Raw genomic sequence first — 19078 nt, 5'->3', positions numbered from 1 at the left:
CTGTGATGTAAAAGATCAATTTAATATTAAACATCTGAAATCAAAATGATATGTATTTTGAATCTTGGCTTAACGCATCAGAACAAAATAGATGGATTTTTCCCCCCCCATCAGTAAGTGTATCTAGGTGTTACCTAGGTGATCAGTGCATCACTAGAGTCCATTTATGGTCTGGAACTTCAGTTTTCCACTGAATATTTTCATGAACAAAAATCAATCTGTTTTAAGTTATTTTATGTAATTAAGCACATACAAGTAATCACCTTCACACAAAAATTTACATTTACAAATGTACACCAGTTTATTAAACAAGACAATTAAGTGACAGGCCACCACAATTTACATTTAAAAATACAGAAAATGCAAACTGCAAGAAACAAAAGGTGCAATGTATCCCAACAATGCACTAGCTTAATAAAAAAAACTGCTCTAAACACAAGCAGTAAACAGTGAACAACTGTTATTTAATTCACATAATTAAAAGTATTCTCCAAAAAGCCTATTTCTAATACAGCAATGATTGTTTATAATGCTAACTGAATTTTACAGCAAGTGTACAACACTGACTAAAATATAGCAGCAGTTTTTCCCCCAAGACAAATTCATCCATGGTTTCATGCCACGGAACTCCAATGTCTACAAAGTGCTCCCAGTACAATGTATAACATGGTTCAAGTACATCCTCTAGATGTATACAAGTTTTAAACCTGAAACGAGGCAGATTTACAGAATTCATGGTGCATGAGCCACTCAATAAAAATGTCCCAATATCTTTAATCAATCTTTGCCCTCTTTATTCAAAAGGCACACTAAAATTGAAAAATAAAAATTAAAGACTATATAGGCAGCAGAAATGCTACAGCCTAACCAGGTTTTGCACACAAGAATATTCTCAATGGGTTCTACAGTTGTGAAACAAACTGGCAAAAAATCTCAAATCCCCAGCTTAAAAAAAAAGCACATAGATCAGCTCAGTAACTTCCAAAGTTTCAATATATTGTAAGACTGACAGAACGGTTGATTTTTTTCCCAATGATCCTTGTACTTCTGTTACTTTGCACAGTAGATCTAGTCGTCATTCGGTCCGTGAACAACACTCTTTCTTCTGCTGCTGCTTTTGCCATTTGTGCCTTCTTCAGTTCTCTGAAATAATAAAAAGTTCATCCAATGTAGCATCTCAATTCCATCAGTTTTATAGAAAAGAATCATTTACAATCTTTCAAACTTCCTTCTTATATTGATCAGTGTGTTCAGACAAGGACAGGATCACAATTTCTGACTTGAATGGGGAGGGCAGAAGAATTTTACAATCCAATGATGTAGCCAATTATTCCATCCTTCATTACTATGCAAATTAACTTTCAGGCTTTGATTTCTGCTAGTCATTAAAAATGTATTCATTTTAGCCTAAAATCTTAGTTGCATTCCTATACTTCATTGTCTAACAGAGTATCAGACTGAGTTTAACCAGTGAATAGCTGAGCCATAGACTAGAAAGGTCAGAAAACAATTTGGAGGGGTCAAGGGAGGAGCAGGCTAGAGAGGGAGATGGGAAGGAGAGCGAGAAAAGGGAAAGGAACAGCAAGCACAAGAGGAAAAAGGTGAAGGACAAAGAAAGAGGGAAAGTGAGAAATTGAAAAGGAGAGCAAGGAGAGGGACAGACATTGATGCCAGAAAGGTGCAAACAGACCAACTTAAAAAGGTAATAATTTGCAACTAGTACATGTATTCTTTGGCAAAAACAGACTCAATGGATGGGAGGGCAGGAAAGAACTGTACAAGAATGAGAATGCTTGAGAAAAAGAAAGACAAAAGCAGAATAAAAACAGTAGAGGAAATATGCAAACAGAAGCAAAATGACCAAGCTTTGACAGTTTTTTCTCATTCAGATCTGTACATGCATTTTCAGCAGAGATAACAAATCAGGGGCAGAAACCCTGCAGCACTTGGGCTAACTATAGAACTTGTACCCACATCAGCTGAGATAAGCCAATTTGGCACATGGTCACAGATTAAAACTCAAATTTGGCTCAATCACTCACTCACTGCCTAAACTTCCTGAATCATTGGATAACAAACTGTACATTTAAATTCTCATTTCTAAGATCAATCTATTGATTGTTGTTTTCAAATAAGGTACTGGTTCTGAAACAGGAAAGCAGAACACATTCCACCTTCATGGCACAAAATTATAGCTAGAATAGTGATAAAAATCAACAAATCTGGATTACAGTTTGATAACAATATTGTTTAAATTGTCATTTTCTAGGCAACTAAAGTACAGTTGGCTACCTATTGTGGAAGAATGACTTACTTTTGCAAAAGTGCGTTTTTGAATTTTTCTGCATTCAGTTCTAACCGAAGCTGATCTGCACTCTTCCTTGCAGTTGGAAGCAGCACTGAATGTCTGATCAAAGCACCTGCAGTGGGTCGTTTCTCTGGATCTGGATGCAGCATTAACTTTAAAAAAACATTTGAAATAAGCATCTGTTTTTCACAAGAGTGAAACTTAAACAAGCCTCTCTTTCTTGAAAATCCATCTTCCCCGCAGAAATCAAAATCTAAAACATCTTACTTTCAATAAATCCAAAAATTCCTGCGAGTGTGTTTGCGGAATTGTAGGAAGTTTTCCTTGGCGAATCTCATGCCATTTTTCCCCATTGGTTGGCAATGGCTCTGCACCAGCAGCAGATATGACAGTGAGTGCAAGAGCAAAAATATCTGCTTTTAGCAAATGTCTATAATCCTGAAATACAAATAAAACATTTGAAAAAATATAATATAAAAATATGAGAACAAGACTCAATTGGGGATGGGAGTAGGGTAAAGAGGAAAGGTCTGTGCAGTTATCAATTATAGACAGTCAAGTGTTTAGCTAGATTTAAATAAAATCATGCTGATGCAATTTGCTAAAACTCCCATCTACAATTCACTTTTTCTGGGTGGAATGGTAAAACAGCATACTCAGCATATCAACTTGATCCAAGACATGTGGAGGAGAAACCTAGCTCCCTGGTCTACAAAGAACATTGCTTAAACAATTAGGGCAAGTATACAAATAGCCAATTTTGTTTCAAGTATCTTCACACTGCCCTCCCTTCAAATAAAAAAAAACTATTCTGCATTCCACATTTTTTGGAGACCAGAGATTTTTCTAGTTGTATTACATACATGTAAAATATTCTGTAGCCCTCACTTGCTCAACTAGATGCTGGATCATCTGCTTACTACAGTAAACAAACACAAAGCTTCCAATATAGAAGAGATGGCAACAGATTTTGAAGGGAAAATTTTCAGCAAAGTAACACCATTAAGTAGTGCTGTATCTCTAATCTAATCATCTAATCTAAACTTGTGCGACATATTTACAAGGCGGGTTCATACTAAAACACTCAATTACACAAATATTGATAGCTACAGGATACAAAATAACAAATTGTGAGCTGCAACAGAGTTCATCAAGCAAATTAAAATAAAAAGCTACTGTCATTTTTAAACTAACTCAGTCTACATTCCTCACAACTCACAACCCCAACGAAAGTATCCATTTAAACATGGTCTTTAAAAGGTTACTTTTGGCCGAGAAACCTAGACATGCGTAAGCAGCTGGTAACAGTGTTTACAGTCATCCTTTTCTTTGTTTGCAGAAACCAATGAAATGGTTTTGGCTGTATACTCAACATCTTAATGCAATTTCATTTTCACTGGTAGAAGGGTTAGCTTCCTCGTAAATAGGCTTGGCATAGAGAGCAATATATGTTATCAATTGTTCAGAGATCTCAAATCGCCAACTACATGGTCCATGTACCAAATTACTTTATTTCAGCGAACTCTCAAACGCTACAATCATTTTGCAGCAAAATTGCCGATACAAAATGGCAGAAGTCACATTTTTAGTTACAGAATAGAATTTTTAAAAATTGAAGTATCTTTTTTGATGGGGGGGGGGGGGGGGGGAAATGAAAGGGAAGTGCAAAGTTATAATTTCAGGCCCTGTGCTTAGATTCTGTTAAATATACACAAATCTACTGCAACATACATTACCTCTTGCAGTACTTCATTGGCCAAGAACCGACTGTCTCCCTCCTCTACGTGAGGATTGGACACACAAGTAACATGTCCAAGGTCACCTGATTATAAAAATAAATTTGAAGTTACAAACCAAATTGAAAAATGTATAGAATCTCATAGTACAGAAAAAAAAAAGACTATTCAGCCCATCATGCATGCTCTGATTCTTTGAAAGAGCTATCCAAGTAGTCCCACTCTCCTGCTGTTTCACCATAACCTTATAAATCTTTATGTTTCAAATATATACCCAATTCTCCTGTGAAAGTGCTACAGAATCTGCTTCCATCACCACTTCAGGCAGTGCACTGCAGATCAAAAATTTGCTGTGTAAAAGAAAAAGCTACTCGTCACCTCCCCTCTGGTTCTTTTGCCAATCATAAATCTCTGTCCTGTAGTTACTCCCCACCCACCAATGGAAACAGTTTCTCCTTATTTACTCAAAACCCCCAACTTATCAAAATGAAAATTCTGAATCAAAAGACTACCTATTTTGTACACAATATTTGTTGACAATATGCAGTCATCATCATCCATCTCATCTGCCACTGAATTAGTGACTAATTTTTTGGATATAAAGATGTTACCTGAAAATAAAATAAGCAGCATTAAAGACTAATTTACAGGCCATTAAGAACAGACTCAGTTAAAACATTTCAGAAGTTGAATATTCTGCACAAGTATTTATAACTGCATTTCCAATTTGATTTCAGTAAAATTCTATGTTTTTAGAAACTCCTTTGTTTTAAAGCAAGATTGGTATACCGCAGAGGGCCCCGATTCAATTCCTGGCTTGTGTGTGTTGGGGGCTGCACAGTGGCTAGCACCGCAGCCTCACAGCTCCAGCCACCTGGGTTCGGCTCTGGGTACTGCCTGAGCGGAGTTTGCAAGTTCTCCCCGTGACAGCATGGGTTTCCTCCCACATGCCAAAGACTTGAGGGTTGATAGGTAAATTGGCCATTGTAAATTGTCCCTAGTGTAGGTAGGTGGTAGGAGAATTGAGGAGGTGGGGATGTGAGGGGGAAAAAAATGGGATTAATGTAGGATTAGTATAAATGGGTGGTTGATGGTCACCACGGACTCAGTGGGCCGAAGGGCCTGTTTCGGTGCTGTATCTCTCTATGACTATCACAATTGGCAGCAGCACCTAGGGTGTTTTTTGGGGGGGGGGGGGGGGGGGGGCAGTCAGCCGGAAATAAGAATAATCACCCTAGTCGAGCAGAAGTCACTTGATAAAAGTACCTGCATCATTTAATAAGGTTATCAGTGGAGATACTTTCCATGGTTAAATAGCCATCCAACATTCATTGTCTGACCTCACATGAAGAATGGCCATTTAAGAAAGATACTGGACAGTAGCCAGTGCCTAGGAAGTGTACTCAAGCAGAAGCTGACACTTTGAAGGGAGGAACACTGAGGCCAAAATATTTTAAAAAGCATTAAAAGTAAACATTTAAAAGTCTAGAATTAATTCCTAGAGCAATTTAGGGCTTAAATGTATGCTGAATAACTCAACTGCATTGTAGCTTTATAAACAGAGACATAAGCTAGAATTTTACTTTTGGACAGGAGCGCCTACCAACTGAAAAGTTGGTGGCGAACCAGTCTCTGCCTGGCTTTGGGATCCGAACTGTATTTTACGATCCCCACTCTCATAATTGGTCTGAGGTGGGACTTCCAACTCATTGAGGCAGGAAGTCCTGGCGAATGAAGCTACTGGCCAGTGAACCAGCAACTCTTAGTCCCAGGGAACAGTGGCCACAGCTGGAACTGCAACTCAGCTTCAAGAAGAGGAAGGACGCCCTGGGAAAAGGTAAGTTTTTGGGGCCTCGCTGGGGGTGATCAGTTGGGCCCCGGCGAGGCAAGGTGGAAGTCGATTGAGCGGACGGAGTGGGGACCTCCGTCAGGCATAGGGTGCCTGATCATGAGGGCCACCCCCAGGCCGACAAAAGCAGATGGCTTTTCTCAATCCTGGGCTGCCCGACCAAGGGCAAAATCCCCGTGACGGCGGGCGGAGGCCGGCCAGTTTTCATTGCCACCACCCCATGTAAAATGGCAGCAGAGGCAGGAGTGGGAGCAGCTAAATTGTTCCTCCTCCTGTGCTGTAACCATTCTATGATTCTATAACATGATAACAGCTGATCACTCAGCCAGTGTTCACTAACTCCTCTGCAACCAATGTTCAATAGAATTCCTTTTCCAGAGCAAAAAGTTTCAGGTAAGTTTAACAGAGACTTAAAAGGCGAACAGTTTTGCAGCATTAAATGAATGTATCCAATTGGATTGAGCCAGAACAGAGGTTAGAGAAAAATATTACAGGATACTTGGAACCTTGAGACAGAAGTTGTAACATATTCTACATGGGTATCTGTGCTGTTTTAGCTGATTATATTGCAGCAATATACCTGCACACACTCAAGACCTTGAGCCTTCACTATGAATCTGTGTCTAAGTTCTCTGGATTCAAATAGAATGTTGCTACGATGAGAACATGCACTCCACATCAGGCAAAGAGAAAGTCTACAGGTTTAGATTTCTCAATGGCTTGATTTGGCGATTCCAAGCATAATGATGGATTTCCACACTAATAACTTGCATTTATATCGCACTTTTAATATAGTAAATCATCCCAGATAGTTTCACAGTCACTTACGAGTACAAGGGACAAAAAGTTTGGTCAAAGAGATAGGTTTTATGGAATGTTTTAAAGGAGGAGAGGAAAGAGCTGTAGAGGTTTAGCAAGGCAATTCCAGAACTTAAAGCCTAGATAGTTGAAGGCACAGCCAACAATGATTCAGCAGTGAAAACTGGGGATGCAAAAGAGGCCAAAATTGGAGGTGCAAACCATGGATGGCTCTAATGCTGGAGGAGGCTACAGAGATAGGGAGGCAGAGGCCATGGAGAAATAAGATAACAATGAGAATTTTATGCAAGGTGTTTCTGGATCAGAGGTCAATGTAGGTCACTGGGGTGATTGATGAATAGCACTTGGTGAGTGTTAGAATACATGTAGTAGAGTTTTGGATGAGTTTACATTTATGGATACCCAGCTCACCAAAAGGTAACTGAAAAATTCTAGAAAATTGTACTTTGCCATTTTTCTCCTTTAATTACAGGAAAGGGGGTTAAAGGTGGATAGAAATAGTAAAGCATGCATTTATTAAAAATAAGGGATCTTGATACTTACTTGGCTTTATATCCATATGTACTAGAGACATACTGTGAATATATTTTAGACCACGAGCAACCTGTAATAATAGGTCCCTCAGCTCTGGTTCATTAAAGTACCGTCGGTTCCTGTAATTTTCTGCTATCGCGTCAGATAGGCTTCCACCTTCAAAACGGAACAGTAGACAAAATATTGCTTAGAATATTCCAATTATCGGTTAAGCTTCTAAAAGCTTGCATGTAAGCAGGCATATTTTCTTTAGAACATGACAGTACTAAATATAATTAACCTAAATTATATTTGAATTAAAGAACTTACCATTACAGTACTCATTTTGTATGAGCATATGGTCATCTTCTGCCCAGGCCGAATAATAACGAACTACATGAGTGTGCTGTCCGAGCACTGCATGTGCATACACTTCCCTTAGAGCATTCTGTCTATATAAAAAAAAATGAAATCAAGACAGAAAATCCTGGAAAAGCACAGCATTGCAGTCAGCATCAGTAAAGAGAAAAAGGATAGATTATGATGTCTCAGGTGTTTATCTTTCTATCTTGGTCTTCAGTCTGATTAAGAATGAAGGCTAGAAAAAGGAGTTACATTTATCAGACATTAGCTTTCTTCATAAGGTCATAAGAACTAGGAGCAGGAATAGGCAATTCAGTCCCTCGTGCCTGCTCCGCCATTCAATACGATCATGGCTGATCTCATCTCGGCCTCAACTCCATTTTCCTGCCTGTTCTCCATAACCCTTTAACCCATTGCTAATTAAAAATCTATTTCCTCCTTAAATTTACTGAATGTCCCGACATCCACTGCAGTCTGGGGTAGTGAATTCCACAGACTCACGACCCTTTGAGAGAAGTAATTTCTCATCTGTTTTAAACCTGCTAGCCCTTATCCAAAAATTATGATCTCTCGTTCTAGAAATGCCCCACAAGAGGAAACATCCTCTCTACGTCTACTTTGTCAATCCTCTTAACCATCTTATATACCTCAATTAGATCTCCTCTCACTCTTCTAAACTCCAGAGAGTAAAGGCCTAAACTGCTCAATCTCTTCATAAGACAAACCCCTCATCCCTGGAATCAATCTGGTGAACCTCCTCTGAACTGCCTCCAATGCAACTACATCCCTCCTCTAGTAAGGGGACCAAAACTGTACGCAATACTCCAGGTGCAGTCTCACTAATGCCTTGTACAGTTGCAACACTTCCCTACTTTTATATTCTATTCCTTTAGCAATAAATGCCAAAATTCCATTTGCCTTCCTTATTACCTGCTGTACCTGCATACTAGCTTTCTGCAATTCATTCACGAGGACACCCAGATCCCTCTGCACCGAAGCATTCTAAAGTTGCTCTTCATTTAGATAATAATTTGCCTTCCTATTCTTCTGACCAAAATGGATAACCTCTCACTTATCCATGTTAAACTCCATCTGCCAAATTTTGGCCCATTCACCTAACCTATCCATATCCATTTGTAAATTTCTTATTTCTTTATTGCAACTTACTATCCCACCTATTTTAGTGTCATCTGCAAATTTGGCTATAGTACCTTTTATCCCTGCATCCAAGTCATTAGTATAGATTGTAAATAGTTGGGGCACAAGGACCGAACCCTGTGGCACCCCACTAGTTACATCTTGTCAATCAGAAAAAGACCCATTTATCCCAACTGTTTTCGGTTGGTTGGCCAATCCTCTATCCAAGCTAATAAATTGCCCCTAACCCCATGTGATCTTAGCTTGTTTATTAACCTTTTGTGTGGCACCTTATTAAATGCCTTCTGGAAGTCCAGATATACAACATCTACCGGATCCCCATTATCCACTTTGCTTGTTACGCAAGAATTCCTTAAAAATCACTATAGAAACCCAATACCAGAAGTCATTGAATGAAATATATAATCAGAACACTGATGAAAACAGTTCCATAGCACCAGAGAAAGGGAGAAAATATAACCAGAAGTTGGATTCTCCTCTTTCCTGTTTGAGAAGTGGGTGTCAGAACAAATCTAGGTAAAATTTAATTTTTATGGTTTATGGGCACAGAGCAACCACAAATTTCAAACTAACATTGAAATTACTTACTCATCAACTGAACCTGCTAATGGTTTCTTTGAGCGTTTTATTGCATAAATACAACCATCGAGTCTCTTCACACACTTAAAAACTGAACCAAACTCTCCAGATCCAATCTTCTCCAATTCATGGAATTCTGTTGTGTATCGTGACTTCATATTACTTTCAGTGATTGGAATTCTCTATTTCAAAAGTATGAAATAAAACCAAGGCATAAGTAGCTTCAAAAATATTGTATTCTAGGCAGCAAATATGAGTAATAGTCAGGCTAAACACGACTGGATTTAGGGTTGTTTAATGTGTAAATGAAGTCAAGTGAAAATCGTCAAAGTGCCTACGTATTGTCGATTCTATAGATGTGGCAATAAGTCAAATCCAATCTTGATCTAAACTTAAATGCGGCACATTAATAAAATTCTAATCAACATTCTTTGCTGATACAACTTAGAAACTTAAATTGGTTCCCAATTGTGATTATGACTAATTTCCAGAGAGCAATTTCAGCATTAAGTTTCAGGATTTTAATTTGTTAAACATAAATTCATTTATTTCAACTCAAATGCAAGACAGTTCAGTAATACAAAGGCAAAGATATGCATGTGCATTTTAAGCCAGTTGAAATTCTTTGACCAAATTTAATCAATATAAAGTTTTGGACATATCACTGGAGCTTGGCTCAAACTAATATCAGTCACTCATGTCTTCCAAAATAATTTAATTTTCCCTCGCCAAAATTGCAAAGCCATCTGTAAAGGCACATCGGCCTACTTCAATTATTGACACTGCTTAAAATGAACAGTCCTCAGCAAACCTTTGCATTACAAATTGCATCGGCCCACACCACACATGACTAAAGTGTGACTCTTCACTTCAAACAAAAAGGTTTGTCACGCGTGCTTTAATGAAATTAGTGCCCCTTTAAATATCAACACAAGACTGACTACTGGTGGTGTTGCTGTTCACATAATATACTTTCCATGAAGATCTTGTGTGCAGTTCTTGCAAACATCTGTACTGAAGGTACCAGCATAATCCTCTGATTTATCTTACTCCTCGATTATAGTTTGCAAGCAGCTAATCAGATCTGCAATTGCTTCCAGTCTTTTTTTGAAGTATTAAATCACTTGCTCAATTCAGAGAACAGGAAAGCAATATCCATGTAAAACTGTCTAAAAACTGCCATCAAGATATTGGAGCAATCAAAAGATACATCACCACAGGCTGGCACATGACTGCACTCTCTCCTGATCTGAACTAAACAGTGCAACAGTTCTTTATTTTATTTTTCTAACATCACCACGACTACATTCTGGTTGAACTTTAAAATCTCAGTTTCTTCGCGTTACCTAATTTACACATAGTATGCTATATCAAACAAGCATTTTGTTGTTACCTTTGCTGGCCGAATGCTTTCATCATCAAGCTCTCCATCACTTCCGTCCATCATCTCTCTGCATGGAAACCTAAAACAATTAGATTACAACACCAAGAAGCATGCAAACATTTATATTATATAAACATGATTATCATGGACAATGATAGGAGGTTTTGTATATATAAAGCAAATTTAGAACAAATGGGTTTGTTAAAAATTAAAAATAAAATGACCAAGAATAGCATTTTCCCTTTCACAGATCACCAAGTACGTGCTGTAGAATATGTATGGGGTGCATGAAATCAGTTGTCATAGTTGAAGCAATTTTCTTGGCCCTGTGCAAAAATAAGTTAGATTTCTTCTCCCTCGTAATTTGGGGATTATTACATTGTTGTTTGATAGAGTTTGCTGTGCACAAATTGGCTGCTGTATTTCCTACATTACAAGTGACTACACTTCAAAAGTACTTCATTGGCTATAAAGCACTTGGAGACATCCAACGGTCTCAAAAAGCATTACATAAAAACAAGACTTTCTTTTTCATTAAAAATACTTCAAAGGCATGTAACTCCAGCCAGATTATCACATTCTATCCACATCAAGATAGCTTCCACCGACACATCACCCACCTTTATCCCTATTTCACTTCACATCTAAATTTATCCAATGTCCTCCCTCCATCTGAAAACTTACTCACTTGAAACTCCATACCCTGTCCTGCAAAATCATTGCCCCCATTCTCACTGGCTCCCAGCTTCAAAGTATTGAATTTCAATTCCTTCTCAGATGCTACTAGTGCTTTTTTCTTTGCAACCTTCACCAGCCTCACGTCTCCCCACACCCTTTAGTTCTCAACTCCCTTTCAGTTCCAACATCCTAAACTAGTTTGATCCCAATGGCTGGGGCTCTCTTCCTACTTTTCATCAACTTCAAAGCTAGCTGAAAACCCATTTTCCCAGTGCCCCCATCTCGTGTTTGTCAACTCTCCTTCCATGGCTTGGCATCTATTACTTTTCATGTTTGCCTCTAAAATATCTTGGAATGTTTTTCTATGCAAAAATCTCTACATATATGTCACTGCTTCATATAAATGGCATAAATTTTGTATTTCTTGTACAACAGTAACACCATGATAAATAGCCTAAACACAAATTTACAATTTTTTTTGACCTAAAACATTCTTCCTCGCTCAAAGACATTCACCATCTTCATATTCCCTAACCTCTCACCACGTCAGTTACTCAGTCTCCTGCTAACAAGTCCAACCTCCCCATTTCCCTAGACTCAGCATCGATCCTATGCTCCATGATCCAATAGCCTGACTCTAGCTGTAGATTGCAAGTTCCAATCCTGGCAAGTCATCTCATTTGTTAATACACAAAATAAACACTCAATCACGACTAGAAAAAATATGCAGTCAGATTGGGGAAAGTAACAGATGCATGCATAATGTTGAAAATGCTTTTACAGCAACATAGATGGAAGGACAAGTTGATAAAGCCATTAAAAAATACATAAATGGATCCGATACTTCATAAATAGAAGCACAGAATACAAAACCAAGGAAGTGGTGGTAAATTTTTTATAAGTCACTGGTGTACTCTAACAGTTCTCACCGACAGACTTAGCATTGAAAGACTTGCAATGGCGTGAACTTGGGGTACTTGCCCAGTAGTTCCTCTGCTGGTGCATTCAGAAATGAATGAATTTAACAATCTGATAAGTGATAATTATTTCCAAACAACCTCTTTGGCCCTGAAAATGTGATTTTACAAATAGAATGTTGCATTCCTTCAGAAGTTAATTAGTGGAGACTTAAAAAAAAATATATATACTTTTTCTTCCCCAGTCTGTCATCTCTTAACCCCATTTATCTTCCCTAATCTTTATTCCACTTTCTGTACATGATTTAAATCTAAATTTATACTTCTGCCTTTATACTCCCTGGTTTAGACTACATGTCTTAGTGAGGATTCTTCAAGTTGATTGGTTGAAGAGCCTCAATGCTTCTTTTCTTGCTCCCACAAACCACACATGCCCTGTAGAGGGTATCACACTGGAACGAATGCCAGATTATATCTCTGCTCTAAATCCAGAAAAAAAACTTGGCGGTAGCTGTGAGGGAGGGGGAAACAGCGAGTGCTGTTCCTTCGCTGCTGACTGCAAAATTCAGGCCATTAGTGGAGTTTAAAATTTAGGGATTTGGACAGAGCAGGTGAGATGAAGAAACTGTTTCCACTAGAAGGGTCAGTAACCAGAGGACAGATTTAAGATAATTGGCAAAAAGGTCAGTGGGAGAGAGTGTTATGTTATGATCTGGAATACACTGCCTGAAATGTTTCATAGCAGATTCATAGCAGCTTTCAAAATTAAAGTGGATACATATTTTAAAATGAAAAATTTGTAGGAGTGGAACTAATTGGTTAGCACTTTCAAAAAAAGCCAACACAATCACGACAGCCCTCCTTTCTATGCTGTATGATTCTATGACTTGATCAACATCACAGGAACTATGAATGATTTTAAAAGAGAAAGCCTAACTATTTTCCTTGCAAAAGGAGAGGCAAATAGTATGAAAAAAAAAGCAACAGCAAGAGAAATTAAATTTAAGTTAACTGAGAAAGTGAGTGTGTCCAGAGGTGAAAAAAAAAAGGAAAATACTGCACTGGGGCACAATCAGAATCAATTGCAAAACGAGACTTCCAAAAAAAAATAAATTTGAGCAACATTATGAGGTAACTATTTGAGTGCAATGAAAAAGTACTTTAAAACCATTTAGTAAATACAAAATGCCACTTAAGATGTCAGAGCTGTCAAACACAAAACAGAACAGACATTGTTGAATTGGCCATGTCAAGATGCCTTATATTTTTACATCTAATTTATAGCTAAAACATCTGTTAATGAATTGTTGAGAGAGAACAGGCACTAAAATAGCGTTTAAATTCACACTGAACAGAAGGTCATGGCAGGTAAAAATATAGCTTCCAAATCTTGAGAATTTCACTTGCACAAAATTTGTAAATTGTAAATTTGCCAGAGTTGTATCAAATCAATAACTGGAAAATGGAATATGTACCCATCCCAATATGTCCTTTTCCTCCTTCGGCACTGCACAGATGAAGAGTGGATGTACAAAGAGTCTGGAGTGAAGGGGTTAATGTTGACATGTGGGGGTTTATTCCTGTTGTAGTCGCATGGCATTCTCTCCGACTGCTCAACATTCCTGAACAGGGCCCCTCCCCGGCGCCTTACTGAGCTGGAGCTCAGGCAACTCCTAACCCTTGCCTTGGACAGCAAACTCTGAAAACACAAACATGAAAAAGTAGCATCTTCATTTTAACTCATCAGCAATTAAAACAAACATTTATATATATTATATGGTATGTTTAAAATGTGAAAACTATTAAAATGTTTTTTTAAAGCTTGGCTCAGTTGATAACACTCACTTCAAGAAAGAGTTATGGGTTCAAGTTCCATGAAAAAGACTTGAGATGTTAAATCGAAGCCTGCTTGGGTGGCCGACATCCAATGGCCCTATTCTGGCTAATCTTGCCCTAAACTAATACCAACAATGAGAGATTATTTGGTCATATAATTAATTATTTTATATAGGTCCTTGTTATATGGAAACTGGCTGCCGTTTGTTCTTAAATGAACGCTAGCAGTTCAAAGGAATTCCACTGGTTTTGGGGCTTCGACCAATGTAAACTGTAAATGTTTTAATTTTTTTTCAAAAAGTCGATTCCGGTATTAATAGAATTTGTACACACCGTCGTGAAAAGTTACGTGTAGTTAAATGCCAAATTCCACATTCCAAAACAAACCTTACTCATTAGCACCTTCTGACGTGGCAACACTATGTACAAACATTATATGCAAAAGTTCAACAAGCCGCTAGAAATTGGACAATGAGTCAAGCAAACGTAACTCGAAAATATCCAGCTGTTTTCCGTAATACTACTCCATCCCGCCCCTTCCACAAAATCAAAATACAAGAAACAACTATTACCGACATCACGTGTATAAAATATTGAGTGACGTCAAGGCGGCGGCATCGGGTTAAAAAAAATCAATAGTTAATCCAATTGCATAAATCCAATGAAACAAAGATTTTCTCTTCCGTAATCACAACTGATCTCAAACGTATGCCCAGGTTTGGTTAGATGAAAGCGCAAGCCTGAATACAGCATCCTTAATTACACTGGTGAAGCAGCAAGTTGTACAGTCCCACGTGGAACAGAGCGACAAGTCTGCACACGTGCACCGTCCGATCTACCATAGTGTGCAACGTGTCGAGCTGGGAGAGAAGAGCAAAATTGGTCTCAATGGTGGAATCTGTAAAACCACCAGCTAGTTAAAAAATAAACACTTCATGCCCAAAGGCAACGCGATCTAGGATTAGCAACTACCCAATCCAAAATACCGTAAATTGCAAAATAGAAGGAGCCTATTACAATTCCATGTTACTTAAAGCTTAAATAGGGATGCGTAACTACGTCAATTTACGATCACGACATTCAAAGGGATCTAGACACACCAAAAAGCAACTTCGCCAAAACCACACAGTGTCATTTTCATTTAATGAACTTCTCGTAATATTTCCCCCATATTAAAACATGCCTAAAGTACACATGATTTAAATCCCCAGTTCCGATGAAGGGTCACTGACCCGAAACGTTAACTCTGCTTCTCTTTCCACAGATGCTGCCAGACCTGCTGAGTGGTTCCAGCATTTCTTGTTTTTATTTCAGATTTCCAGTATCCGCAGTATTTTGCTTTTATGATTTAAATCAAACTGGAAGCCAACTTAATGAAAGGTCACAGCGCTGAAACATTTCTCTCCTCACAGATGCTGCGAGACCTGATGAATACTTTCAGCATTTTCTGTTTTCTTTTAATAGCTTTTAAAACCAAGATCTGGAATTCCCTCAAACCTCTCCATTTCCTCTTTCAAGAGATTCCTTAAAATCTACCTCTTTGATCAAGCTTTTGTTCATCTGTCCTAATATCTCATGGGGTTCAGTGTCGACCCGGGTTCAATTCTGGGTACTGCTTGTGCGGAGTTTGCAAGTTCTCCCTGTGACCGTGTGGGTTTTCGCCGGGTGCTCCGGTTTCCTCCCACAGCCAAAGACTTGCAGGTTGATAGGTAAATTGGCCATTATAAATTGCCCCTTGTATAGGTAGGTGGTAGGGGAATATAGGGAAGGTGGGGATGTGGTAGGAATATGGGATTAGTGTAGGATTAGTATAAATGGGTGGTTGATGGTCAGTGGGCCGAAGGGCCTCTTTCAGTGCTGTATCTCTAAATAAAATTAAAATAAAATAAACACTCCTGTTAAGCATCTAGAGATGTTTTATTACATTAAAGGCACTGTTTAAATATAGGTGGTATTTGTAAAATTTTGTATTCACCACCACATCCCAACATTCCCTCATTTAACCCCATCTCATACATGATTATGACACCAGATAGTGGTGCCAGCTCATCGATCCCACTCACATTATGGTATGGCTTCTTCATATGCAAGTTTAGAGAGTGACAACTGGCAGATTATTTGACTACAAGGGGACTCAGTCAAGCCCAATCCAATCTGCAACTGGAATCTAAACATACCATCCCAGAAAGTATTGGAAAGTCAATAGGAATGTGAACCCTAGGTCATTTTTCTGCATTCTACCCCCGAGATACTATCAATTGTAACATCCACCAGTCCCTGATTAAGATGGGCTAACTCAGTCCCAAATTTGATAATTTAGTACTTTCTTCAGCACTTGATGTACAGATCAACTGAAGAATTGTTGACTGTGGCTTTATGGAAATTTAAGTACTTCAATTATTCCAGTTTTGAGATGACAGCAAATCAATACCAGTTTAGCTACCTAATCTGTTTTAATTTTTAAAAATGCATTTACCTTGTGATCTACAAGTGTGGAACATGGGCCTTCAGAAATGGTGCAAATACATCTCCAAACAAGTCCAACTAGTGGAAAACCTACCTTAAACTCTTCTGCCTTATGTTACAGAATGCATAAAGTATAACCCTCCAAAACATTAACATACTCTACCATCAAGATTGATAATTGCTATTTAAAGCAATTTAGAAACCGAATCCCATCACAAAACCATGAGCATATAAAAACATTACTCCAGGGACAAAAATACTTTTTCAACATTTAAAGATGATAGACATTGGTTCTCAACATGAATATCGGCAGCTTAACCAGCAGACAGAAGACCCTGCTTCCAAAGCAGCAGGCACATGAAGGTGGCCTTCACTAACCTTATGGGACAAGCATTTGCTTGACAGCTAGCTTCCTCCCCCACCATCACACCACCTAATGGCACTTGTGTCATGTCACTCTTCTGGCATCTTTGCCAATGCTGCCTGTTGATGACAAGAAGCCATCCCACATTGGCTTTGGGTCTTGAAGCCATGACAAATTGGTGTTACTTGCACTTATATTCTATCGAGTGAAGTTAATGGAAAAGATGGATTAAAACTTTATATTATAGTTCCTGATGCACCATATAGCCCTCATAAACAAAAACAAAGTCGTCTGCTGCTGACAACAAACTGGCAGTCAGAAAAGATAGGAAGAGACTCAAAACTTTCTTCTGGTAGGTACCAGACAGAATCTATCACCTTCCCCATTACTAGTCACAACACATTCAGAGTTGTACCAGTTCTGCATTTAGATAAAGAAAATCCTGTTAAAAACAAAAAAGATGCATAAATAGCAAACCTTCTTCAAAGAAAGGGGTGCTGATTGGCAGAAGGGAGTTTTAAAACGTTGATCCTGGGTTTGAGAAATGGACCCCGCCCCCTTCTCATCGACTGATGCATTAAACAAGCTTTAAAGTATAGAATAGTCCACTTTACACCAGCAGCTGGACACCTGATATAGCATTGTTAAAAGAGGGCTATCAAGGCTCTGGCAATAGGGGAACGTATTTGGCCCTGATCCTGGGGCCACATGCTGTATGCTCTCACCTTGGGAGTGTGCGGTGTGTCGAAAAGCCGCAGCTTTCTCAATGTTTTATGCGGAGGAGTATCTGGACAGTCCGGGATGGGGGAGCTACACTCCTCCTGCTCACCGCCCTCTCGGATAGGGGAGCTACACTCTTCGCGCTCGCCACTTTCCCGGATCGGGGAGCTGGAGGACTCTTCCAGGTCCCGGCGCTCCCGGTAATCCCGTCGGGGTTTCAGTGGGGACGGGCTGCTCACGAAGCCGTCCTCCCAGCTCAGGTTCCCCAGCTCCAACTCCTCGTCCTCGGCGCGCTGACCGTCCTCGGCGCTCCCACCATACTTGCGCTCGGGGTCGGGCGACTCCTGGAATGCCGAGTCCTCCGTGCTGTTGCCGCCATCCTCCTCCTCATCGCTGTTCGGGAAAGTGAGTTTCTGCACCGGGAAGGTGGGAGTCGGACCGGGGCTGGTGTCGGCCTTCAGACACACTCGGCGGAAACTCATGACCTGAAGAAAACGCTATCGAGTTAGCGTAAAACTGGAGCTGGTGAGTGAAAGCCGAGACACCGACCCAAACTCGGGGAATTTCGCGCACCAGGCCGAGGAGGTTCCGCTTTATACAAACAAACCCAACGTCTGAGAGGAAGGAAAGTCCCAACAATCCCGCTGTCGGCCGATTCAACCGCCCAGTCCGCTAACTGAGCCCCCGCTCCGATCAGCCTTGCGCTAACTGAGCCTCCGCTCTGCTGTCGGTTACTCCGCTCCGTGTGCACACTCCACAACACGGCAACTTTCCCGCGACCGTTACTCACATGACCATCTTACACCAATGGCCAACGTTTCCCACTTTTCAAAAACACCCGTCACATGACCTGCGGCTGCCCAGCTGCGCGCGCCGTCTCGCCGCTGGCGTCATTTTCGCGCCAAACTCTCCCTGACCTCATTCAACCCTTTTCCTCTGTCCCTCCCCTCAGTTACTACTGGCTTCTATTGTTTGTTCAGTGCTTTTATTTCTCTGGATTACAACGAATTCTAAAACATTTTCTAAAATGCCATTTCTACATGAGCAATTAGCGTAGTTTTTAATCATAATTTCTTTTACACATTTCATTTTAAAGCAACAAAACTGAACAGGACTCGTAATCAGATTAAACATCTTAAACCTAATCAACCGGTATTTGACAAGGTTTACTGCATATTGTTTAAAAGTTAATCAAATACCGGTTTGCGTGTGATTTTATATTCTCATTTTCTATTCTGTCTGAATCTCCATCAACACACTGTCAGTTGCAGTTTTGCAAATAAATAGGCTTTACTTCCAAACCATCATCACCCTCTATAAAAACAAAGGTGACCGCGGTGACTGCAACAACTACCGTGGAATCTCCCTGCTCAGCATAGTGGGGAAAG

General features: G+C 39.5%; 1 protein-coding gene across 5 annotated transcripts; it reads right to left on the bottom strand.

Moving 5' to 3' along the window:
- Positions 1-249: 249 nt before the first annotated feature.
- On the bottom strand, positions 250-18523 carry wee1 (WEE1 G2 checkpoint kinase). 5 transcript variants are annotated; one of them, XM_068046381.1, is made up of 11 exons: positions 17696-18523; positions 13780-14003; positions 10719-10788; positions 9335-9507; positions 7556-7677; positions 7256-7402; positions 4557-4655; positions 4045-4130; positions 2576-2746; positions 2315-2460; positions 250-1143 (listed from the first exon to the last, which is right to left on the bottom strand). In XM_068046381.1, exons 1-11 carry the CDS (start codon positions 18170-18172, stop codon positions 990-992), a joined length of 1869 nt encoding a protein of 622 aa, XP_067902482.1. In that variant the 5' UTR covers positions 18173-18523; the 3' UTR covers positions 250-989. The 5 variants fall into 5 exon arrangements, with proteins under 5 accessions (XP_067902482.1, XP_067902483.1, XP_067902486.1 ...); XM_068046382.1 differs by having other exon boundaries at positions 10719-10776; positions 17696-18522; XM_068046385.1 differs by lacking the exon at positions 17696-18523 and adding an exon at positions 16985-17134.
- Between the last annotated feature and the right edge of the window lie 555 nt (positions 18524-19078).

Source organism: Heterodontus francisci, chromosome 14 (genome assembly GCF_036365525.1).
Source record: "Heterodontus francisci isolate sHetFra1 chromosome 14, sHetFra1.hap1, whole genome shotgun sequence".
NCBI classification, from domain to species: Eukaryota; Metazoa; Chordata; class Chondrichthyes; order Heterodontiformes; family Heterodontidae; genus Heterodontus; species Heterodontus francisci.
This window is presented reverse-complemented; position numbering and strand designations above follow the sequence as displayed.